Source organism: Eutrigla gurnardus (assembly GCF_963514095.1).
Source record: "Eutrigla gurnardus genome assembly, chromosome: 1".
Classification (NCBI taxonomy): Eukaryota; Metazoa; Chordata; class Actinopteri; order Perciformes; family Triglidae; genus Eutrigla; species Eutrigla gurnardus.
Genome location: NC_139915.1, coordinates 16,482,479 through 16,492,326, shown reverse-complemented (window position 1 = coordinate 16,492,326; position 9,848 = coordinate 16,482,479). Strand labels below are relative to the sequence as shown.

At 45.4% G+C, this 9,848-nt stretch overlaps 2 protein-coding genes across 2 annotated transcripts; both read right to left on the bottom strand.

The window, feature by feature from the left end:
• Positions 1 to 3,709: 3,709 nt before the first annotated feature.
• LOC311011025 (uncharacterized protein) lies at positions 3,710 to 7,048 on the bottom strand (the record flags this gene model as incomplete). Its single annotated transcript, XM_084005714.1, has 6 exons — positions 3,710 to 4,675; positions 4,782 to 4,886; positions 4,996 to 5,624; positions 5,826 to 6,035; positions 6,154 to 6,955; positions 7,040 to 7,048. The coding sequence occupies 6 exons, from the start codon at positions 7,046 to 7,048 to the stop codon at positions 3,710 to 3,712; spliced, it is 2,721 nt and encodes a 906-aa protein (XP_083861840.1).
• A 12-nt stretch (positions 7,049 to 7,060) lies between these two features.
• Positions 7,061 to 8,455, bottom strand: LOC311011014 (uncharacterized protein; the record flags this gene model as incomplete). Its single annotated transcript, XM_084005702.1, has 2 exons — positions 7,895 to 8,455; positions 7,061 to 7,475 (listed from the first exon to the last, which is right to left on the bottom strand). The coding sequence occupies exons 1-2, from the start codon at positions 8,302 to 8,304 to the stop codon at positions 7,061 to 7,063; spliced, it is 825 nt and encodes a 274-aa protein (XP_083861828.1). The 5' UTR covers positions 8,305 to 8,455.
• Between the last annotated feature and the right edge of the window lie 1,393 nt (positions 8,456 to 9,848).

Here is a 9,848-nt window from a genome sequence, read left to right as displayed (position 1 = left end):
GGAGGCAGTGTTAGAGAAGGGGATGCTGTCGAAACTTGATAGCATCCTTAATGTGACTTCAGCCCAATCAACCATCAAAAAATGGCAACCGGGGCAGTCATGAGTTGTACACAAGCCTTTTGTAAGATCAAGTGAAGTTATAAAGTGGAGTGGAGCATCCACTACTAAATTGACTAATTGAGATAGATGGATAGATAGATAGATGGATGAATGGATAGATGGATGGATGGATGGATGGATCGATGGATGGATGGATAGATAGATAGATAGATAGATAGATAGATAGATAGATAGATAGATAGATAGATAGATAGATAGATAGATAGATAGATAGATAGATAGATAGATAGAAACTCATGGCAGCTAAAAATTCTAAATACAATGTCTTGACTTGAGTTTTTAGCAAAGCCATATAGGGCATCTGCACATTGTAAATATGATGTCATGATTTGAATTTTGTTTCAAAGAAAAGCAGGGAAACTGAACATTCTAAATTTGATTCTAGAACTTGAGCTTGTTATCAAAGCAAACTACACCAGTGATGTCATGACTTGCGCTTTGTATCAAAGCAAAGCAGGGCAGCTGAACATTGTTTATGTGACGTCATGACTTGAGCTTTCAAGCAAAGTAAACGTGTCAGCTAAACATCGTAAATGTGCCCAAACTGTTATCAAAGCAAACTACACCAGTGATGTCATGACTTGCGCTTTGTATCAAAGCAAAGCAGGGCAAGTGAACATTGTAAATGTGATGCTATGACTTGAGCTTGTAAACAAAGCCAACCAGGGCAGCTGAACATTGTTTATGTGACGTCATGACTTGAGCTTTCAAGCAAAGTAAACGTGTCAGCTAAACATCGTAAATGTGCCTAAACTGCAGGGGAATTTTTGACGAGTTAATCAGCAAAGTATGAACCCCAGCAAACCTCTAGGGCACCAACATATCACAACAAAACACCGTTAACCAATTTAACATTGTCTTGTACCCCCCGAAGGCATTGATAGTTGAGAAGAGCATTACAACGTGGAGGATGGAGATGACTCCAGTATACTGGTTATGGTAGATTTTCATTGGTTTATCTCCGGTCAAGCCCTCTAGAGTAAGTTTACCAGCACAAGATATATCATCACCAGTTTATCTAAGGTAACGGCCCTGCCTAAACATCCAACGCCCAACGTGGGGCTCGAACCCACGACCCTGAGATTAAGAGTCTCATGCTCTACCGACTGAGCTAGCCAGGCTTCTAAAGGTCCCTGAAATGGGCTTTCACTTCGCGTCCCCATTTAGTCAATGGCATTTTGTCATGCGTACAACCATGCCAAAAGGTTTCATGAAGTCCTGTAAGATATATCATAGAAGAAATTGGTTAGTATTGAAGAGAGGGATCAAAAACTGCCAAGAGCATTTCCGAATTGTGCTGTCTACAAATACAGTACTGCGAAACTAGGGAGGCAGTGTTAGAGAAGGGGATACTGTCGAAACTTGATAGCATCCTTAATGTGACTTCAGCCCAATCAACCATCAAAAAATGGCAACCGGGGCAGTCATGAGTTGTACACAAGCCTTTTGTAAGATCAAGTGAAGTTATAAAGTGGAGTGGAGCATCCACTACTAAATTGACTAATTGAGATAGATGGATAGATAGATAGATGGATGAATGGATAGATGGATGGATGGATGGATGGATGGATCGATGGATGGATGGATAGATAGATAGATAGATAGATAGATAGATAGATAGATAGATAGATAGATAGATAGATAGATAGATAGATAGATAGAAACTCATGGCAGCTAAAAATTCTAAATACAATGTCTTGACTTGAGTTTTTAGCAAAGCCATATAGGGCATCTGCACATTGTAAATATGATGTCATGATTTGAATTTTGTTTCAAAGAAAAGCAGGGAAACTGAACATTCTAAATTTGATTCTAGAACTTGAGCTTGTTATCAAAGCAAACTACACCAGTGATGTCATGACTTGCGCTTTGTATCAAAGCAAAGCAGGGCAGCTGAACATTGTTTATGTGACGTCATGACTTGAGCTTTCAAGCAAAGTAAACGTGTCAGCTAAACATCGTAAATGTGCCCAAACTGTTATCAAAGCAAACTACACCAGTGATGTCATGACTTGCGCTTTGTATCAAAGCAAAGCAGGGCAAGTGAACATTGTAAATGTGATGCTATGACTTGAGCTTGTAAACAAAGCCAACCAGGGCAGCTGAACATTGTTTATGTGACGTCATGACTTGAGCTTTCAAGCAAAGTAAACGTGTCAGCTAAACATCGTAAATGTGCCTAAACTGCAGGGGAATTTTTGACGAGTTAATCAGCAAAGTATGAACCCCAGCAAACCTCTAGGGCACCAACATATCACAACAAAACACCGTTAACCAATTTAACATTGTCTTGTACCCCCCGAAGGCATTGATAGTTGAGAAGAGCATTACAACGTGGAGGATGGAGATGACTCCAGTATACTGGTTATGGTAGATTTTCATTGGTTTATCTCCGGTCAAGCCCTCTAGAGTAAGTTTACCAGCACAAGATATATCATCACCAGTTTATCTAAGGTAACGGCCCTGCCTAAACATCCAACGCCCAACGTGGGGCTCGAACCCACGACCCTGAGATTAAGAGTCTCATGCTCTACCGACTGAGCTAGCCAGGCTTCTAAAGGTCCCTGAAATGGGCTTTCACTTCGCGTCCCCATTTAGTCAATGGCATTTTGTCATGCGTACAACCATGCCAAAAGGTTTCATGAAGTCCTGTAAGATATATCATAGAAGAAATTGGTTAGTATTGAAGAGAGGGATCAAAAACTGCCAAGAGCATTTCCGAATTGTGCTGTCTACAAATACAGTACTGCGAAACTAGGGAGGCAGTGTTAGAGAAGGGGATGCTGTCGAAACTTGATAGCATCCTTAATGTGACTTCAGCCCAATCAACCATCAAAAAATGGCAACCGGGGCAGTCATGAGTTGTACACAAGCCTTTTGTAAGATCAAGTGAAGTTATAAAGTGGAGTGGAGCATCCACTACTAAATTGACTAATTGAGATAGATGGATAGATAGATAGATGGATGAATGGATAGATGGATGGAAAGCTGGGGAACAATAGTCTGTTACGGGGGGGGGGAGAAAAGGAAGAAGGGGGGAGAAGGGGGGGAGAAGAAAAGAGAGGAAAAAAGAGAGAAAAAGGGAAAAAATGAGATGAAAACAAAATGATTTAGCCCCCATTCTCACTCCTGCTGCATTTAAAATGCTGTATATTTCGTTAGTGTTTTTGAATTAATTAAAATTTGTTTTCTTTTTGTTTTTAATGAGGAGAAAGCCATGCACAGGAGCGCCGGTTCGAGTCCCGGCCTTGGCAGAATTAAGTTGTATAATATGCACATTAAAAGTCTTTGTGTTGCCCTTGTAAACTTGAGTTTATTGAAGACGTTACTTATAAGACTTGTGTAATATATTTAAATGTTAATACATTAGTATTAAAAAACTAGAACTAAACTAAAAACTAGATTATTAATTATTAGAGCATTGCATTGAAGCTCACCATGTTTTGCACCGAGCTCCACCTAGTGTGTAATTAAAAATTCACCATAAGAATGAATAGAACTGAGACAATATTAATATTAAAATTGCAAATCTATGACTTGGTCTTTGGCTTCTGAACTGGTGAAACAAAAACATACCAAAAAGTCATAATCATTTAGGATTTTGTTTAATGTTCTCCAACCACTGCTCCTTTGGAAGAGCCTCTACAGAGGGGCAGTAAACAATGCCTTTGTACTGGCTGTGTCCGGTCTCTGCAATCCGGAACTGCCCGCATTTCTTGCACGTGTTGTGCTGCACTTTGCGAGTCAGTTTTCGGACAGGAGCAGGAGCAGGAGCAGGGGCAGGAGGGGCAGAGGAGAGGGTGACACCCAGGGCCTGTGGAACAGTGAAAAGGACAGGGCCATGTGACATCATGGGACCCAGCATTGTCAGTTGAGGGCCCGGGACTGGAGCAGGGAACAGCTGACGCTGTGGACGCACGTTTACAGCCACCTGTGTTGCACCTGAAGGCGGAAATTTCCTCTTCAGCCGTGCCTGGCCAACAGTGCTGCCAGGCAGGTGGTACTGGTGAGCTGGGCCTGGCAGAGGGGGTGCAGACGGAGGGCGCACATTAGCGGGGAGGAGAGGGCTAGCTGCTACAGACAAGCGGCTAGGCAAATCCAGCCCCTGCATGATCACTGCAGTGTCCTGCCTCTTCACCCTTTTATTATGCCACTGTACCAGGGTGGTGTGGCTCACATCCACCAGCTGCAGGTTGGTAGTGGTCATAACTGTCCCACTGGCCAGGATGCGCTGCCTAATTTTCCTGTAGTCCTGCAGGATGAGATCCCATCTAGAGACTGTGTCACCCCCTTTCTTCCTGGGACTACGGTGGATGGCACAGAGCCTGATGAAGATCAACTCAAGCAGGCGGCAGCAATCTGGCCACTGGGCAATTGGGGCAGGGGTGGTCAGAGCATGCCTCTTCACACTCTCCACCCCTGGAGTGAACTCCTGTCTCTTTTTAGGAGAACGGAACCTCCCTGTGTCCAGCCTGCTCTGATGCCTGGCAGCGAACACCACCCTCTGCTTGTCGTAGTCCAGCAGGTTCTGCCAAAGAGCAACAATATTGCTCACCTAAGCAGAGGGAACAAAACAGCACATTAGAAGACAAAAACATGCAAGTGTGAACATGCATGACAAGACATAGAGGAAATGTAGCAAAACAATAAAAGCTCCTGACCTGCTGGTTTGAGAGGACAAGAGAATGTTGGAGCCTCAGCTCAACCAGACACTCTGCCAAGCTATCGACCCTATCCAAGCCTGGCACACCAGAGTCATCCACAGCCTGCAATACGAAACAAGAAAAACAAAATTAAATGAGTAACATAAACTGAGGACAGTAAAGTGGGATACAGTGATTTTATTTCTTTACACTTTATTATGTATTTACATACCCCGGACTCGTCAGGCGACGCTGAATCCTCGGGGGAGGCAGCAACCAGGGAGGAGGTAGCCGGCCGCGAGGTGGAAGCAACCATAGAGGAGGTGGCAGGCTGCTTGGTGGCAGCAACATGGGTAGGGGCAGCAGGCTGTGAGGTGGCAGCAACCTGAGAGGACTTAACGGGCTGTGAGGAGGCAGCAGCCAGGGAGGACGTAATGGGCTGTGAGGAGGCAGCAGCCAGGGAGGATGTAACGGGCTGTGAGGTGGCAGCAGCCAGGGAGGATGTAACGGGCTGTGAGGAGGCAGCAACCAGGGAGGACATAACGGGCTGTGAGGAGGCAGCAGCCAGGGAGGACATAACGGGCTGTGAGGAGGCAGCAACCAGGGAGGACATAACGGGCTGTGAGGTGGCAGCAGCCAGGGAGGAAGCAGGAGGTACCGAGGAGGGACAGGAGGAGAAACTTGGACCATCAAGGAGACTTGACACAACAAGGTCATGTGTCTGATCCTCCTCAAAGCCCTCATCTTCTTCTTCGCCCTCATCCACATCTTCCAGCATGGCTTCTGTCTCCTCAGAGTCAGGCTGAAACTTCAGAGGCTGTCCAGTCTGACTAAGCAGGTAGTCAACACCAAGCAGCTCTCCTATGAAAAAGAACAGAAACATGTGCACATGCATTACAAGTTGTACTATGTATTATATAAATACCATTTCATTTTAAAATCAGAGTTGTATCTGCATTATTTTATGAGTGTACATTTTGCAAATAAAGCCTTGTTCTACTTAAAGACGCTTAAAACCCAGAAACTAAAACTATTATGTAGCCAGATTATAATTAGACATACCAGTGTATTTGGCAGGTGGCCTGAAGGTTGGCACAAATGCACGGCCAAACACCTTCAAGCTGTTGGTGTTGACACAATGAGCCACATCCCCGGTGTACGTGAGGAGAGACGATGACCTGGTGGTCACCGCCGCAGTCCCCCGATCCTGGTTCCACCTGTTCAGGCCTTCCAGGAGGTACAGCTGGAAGTTCAGTGTGTTTGCACTGGTTCCTGGGAATCATCAAAATATTTATGCCAATGAAAAAAGGTTTTGCTTTTCAATCTGAATAATGAATCAATTAAAAAAAACATTCATTATTTAAAATATCAAACATAGAAGAGAACCAACCTGGAATGAACCTGTTCAGGTGGCAGTGAAAGGATTCTAGGGATGTGGACCCTCTGGCACAGCGGTACCTTTTCAAAATGATCCCTCCCTTTGTTGTGGTGCCAACCTCGGTGTACAGCTGCACACCTGGCACGTCCTGGATGCACCTGACGTGGCGTTTCTGCACACGCCAGATGTGCTCAATTCGGACCTGGTCCAGCAGCGGCACCCCCATGAGGTCTCTGCCATTTGCGCCACCCAGGGTTTGCAGCAGTCGATCGATGAGGGTGATGGTGGTTTCCTCGCCCCGTGTTGTTCTGCGGCAGTATTGGCTCAGCTCTGTCTTGCTGATCCGCGTGTCCACCAGGCGATCAGTGATATCAGGCACACCCTCCTGCCTGAGCTCACATCGCTTTGCCTGCCGCAACAGAGCGAGGTCCCCAGCATCCCACTCGAAAATACATGCAGACAGACTGCCCATGAAGGTGGGGTAGAGGGGATGAGCATCTGTGGTGCAGCCGACAGCCAGCCTCCTCATGAAGTGCCAGATGTCAAGTCTTATGAGAAGGTCTCGCCACTCTGAAAACCTGGTCTGCAGCTTGGTCACCCCCTCACTCACACAGCAGCCACAGTCCACATATAGCAGCACAGGGGGTGGAACAGCTGCCTGGCGGTACCGCTGCATGATCCCAGACACCATGGCATCCAGTCCAGCACCCTCCTGCACGGACAGGACACTGGTCAGGATCTGGCCAACCTCGTTGCCAAGCGAGGTCACCCAGAGAGCTGTCCCCTTGCCGTGGCCGGCCAGCTTCTTTGTGATCTGGAATTAGACAACAGGAATACTTAAGATTACACATTCTTTTAAATTGTCTAAAGGCAGGGAGTGTATATAGATTTATTACACAGCACACATTTATAATAGCTGCTAATGTAATGTTATCACTGATAACAATGTTGATGTGTATGAGTATATATTAGATGCATGGAAATCTATTACACAAGTATTTGTTACCTTTTTGGTTGAGTCCATCTTTAAGATGGAACCAAATGTGGAGGTGATGCAGGCCTTAATGTGGTCCAGGCGGGAGAGGATGTCCCTGTTGTACACAGTAAGCAGCCAGCGACTGGAGGGGATGTCGATGGGCTCCGGAGGCTCCTGGCAGACCACTGGGAAGAGGCTTGGTTGATCCACAAAGTCAGCACACTCCCCAAGATAGTGTGCCAACCGGCTCAGCCATTCCTCCCCATGGTTCTCTTTCAGCTGCTTCACCAGTCGTGCTGGACTGTTGCCCAGGGTCCGGTCCCGAAGCAGCCGAATGACACGAATGTCACAAGCATACCTGAAATGTATATTTCATTTCATTAATTGGTTTATTTAAAAAAGTGACAGTGTACAATAAATGTATTGGACCAGATAAAGCACAATGTTAATTGCCATATTTTCCCTGGGCATGCACATTTAACAATATAAAAAGATAATTCCACATATTACTCATAAATATACTTGGCCAGTATGTATACACTCAGACCTTAATGACAACATGACTCTCGGCTTTCAACAACATTTTAACATAGTAGTTTAAAACTAATTAGGGATAGCCTTGATGATCTTGTTTGACGATTTAGAATTTATTCAAATAAGTTTGATTTTGTCTTTAAAATTTAAATTCATTTGTTTTTATTGTTGCACTTGTTAGTTACATGTTTATTGAAGGGTAATTTCAGTGGTGTATGAGGTTTCAAAATCTGCTTTACTCACTTGCGGGTCAGGATCAGCCGGAACAGCTTCTGGTGTGGCAAGTCAAGCTGGTCACGGACAGTCTGACTGGTTGACAGATAGTTCAGAGAACACACAGTGCATCTGAGTGTCTCTGTCACCATCAGGTAGTACCTGTCGATGTCCAGGACCTTCCGAGCCCTCTTGTGGACACCGTAGCCTGTCAGCTGCTTTCCACAAGTTGGGCAGGACACCCTCACCTTCCACAGGTGATAGGGCATCCATACCATCAGCCGATGGGTAAAGAAGCGGTCGGGTGTCGGTGTCTGGTGGTAGATGAGGGCAGGGACAGGGGGCTCGTACCACAGCTTCAAATCTGGCCGTAGTTTGCCGGTCTGAAAGATTGTGTTGGCAATCCATCTCTGGTCCTGCACAGGGATGGTCTTGCTCATTTCACCCGGCAACCAGAATGAAGCTGCAGCTCCAGAAGCGGCTGCCTGAGCTCCTCCAGACTCCTCCTGTTATAAACACATAAGAATGCCATTGTTGCATAAATAAAGGACACACAAAATAAACTACAACAGAGGCAAACCAATGAATAAAGGCTAAACTCACAGAGGCCAGTGCCTGGCTGGTGTACACAGCAGGGCTGGGGGTCCTGACAGAGGCTGAAGAGGGGGTGGATGGAGCGGGGCTAGGGGTCCTCATGGAGGCCGTAGAGGTGGTCGTCAAAGAGGATGGAGCGGGGCCGGGGGCTTTCAGGGGGGATGGAGGAGAAGGAGAAGGACTGGGAGTCCTTCTAGATACTAAATTTGGCTTTGTTGAGGCCGACTGTGCTCCACCAAATCGGGATTTAGTGAACTGGAAGGAGAAACAATAACGACGAGTTAATATTATGGTGCGATGCATACAAACAATTCATACAAGACATTAATTACTGCAACAATATTCACCAATGCTAAACTTGGAGGGGGGCGCAGGAAAGATCGCTGGGCTACATTATCACCAGGGGCTGACACTGAGGCCACAGGCTGGACATCAGCAGGAGGAAGAGGAGTGGCAGGCTGCTAAAACAACAGCATTATGACATGTGCTGTAACAGCAACAGCATAACAGCAATGTAAACAGATATGCGGGATTGTGATTTTTCTAATGCTCACCTTAACAGTGTGAAATCCACAACTACAGGCTATGGACCCTCCAAAGAGGTTGGTCTGTCCACGGGCCTGCATGGGGCATTTCTCAATCTGAAACAATCAGTATTTTATTCAGCCTGGAGTGAGACACTCAGTGTACAGTCCATGGTCAGATTAATACAATCTGTACCATCAGAATGACTATTTCTCATCTAGTGATATGCATGGTCATAAGTAATAGGTGGATATTTTGCTCTACTTTACCTTCTGGTAGAGGTCATGCCATTTGCGCTGCCTCGGGGCTGGTCTGTTGCCTCCTCCAGCAGGCCAAACCCCAGAGCTGGCAAATTTCTTAAGTCTCACCATCCACTCCCCCTCTCCCATTGCCTTGTGGCTCTTTGGGTTAGAACTCATCTGAAGACAACAAGGAAATAATAACAGTAGTTACAACTATGAATCACAGTTGAATAACGTTAGTTTATGTTAAAACAGGTCATCAGCAACTTAAATGTTGAGCTAAATGATGCCTTACTTTAATCAGAATATTCGGAATATTATAACGATATAAATATATAGTCATACACGAGTGTCTCCATTCATTGTAACGCTATTACAGTACACACCGACCGCTAACGCAGCACAGTAACGCTATTACAGTAGCTAGCTACGATGACTGAATATTATAACGATATAAATATATAGTCATACACGAGTGTCTCCATTCATTGTAGCGCTATTACAGTACACACCGACCGCTAACGCAGCACAGTAACGCTATTACAGTAGCTAGCTACGATGACTGAATATTATAACGATATAAATATATAGTCATACACGAGTGTCTCCATTCATTGTAGCGC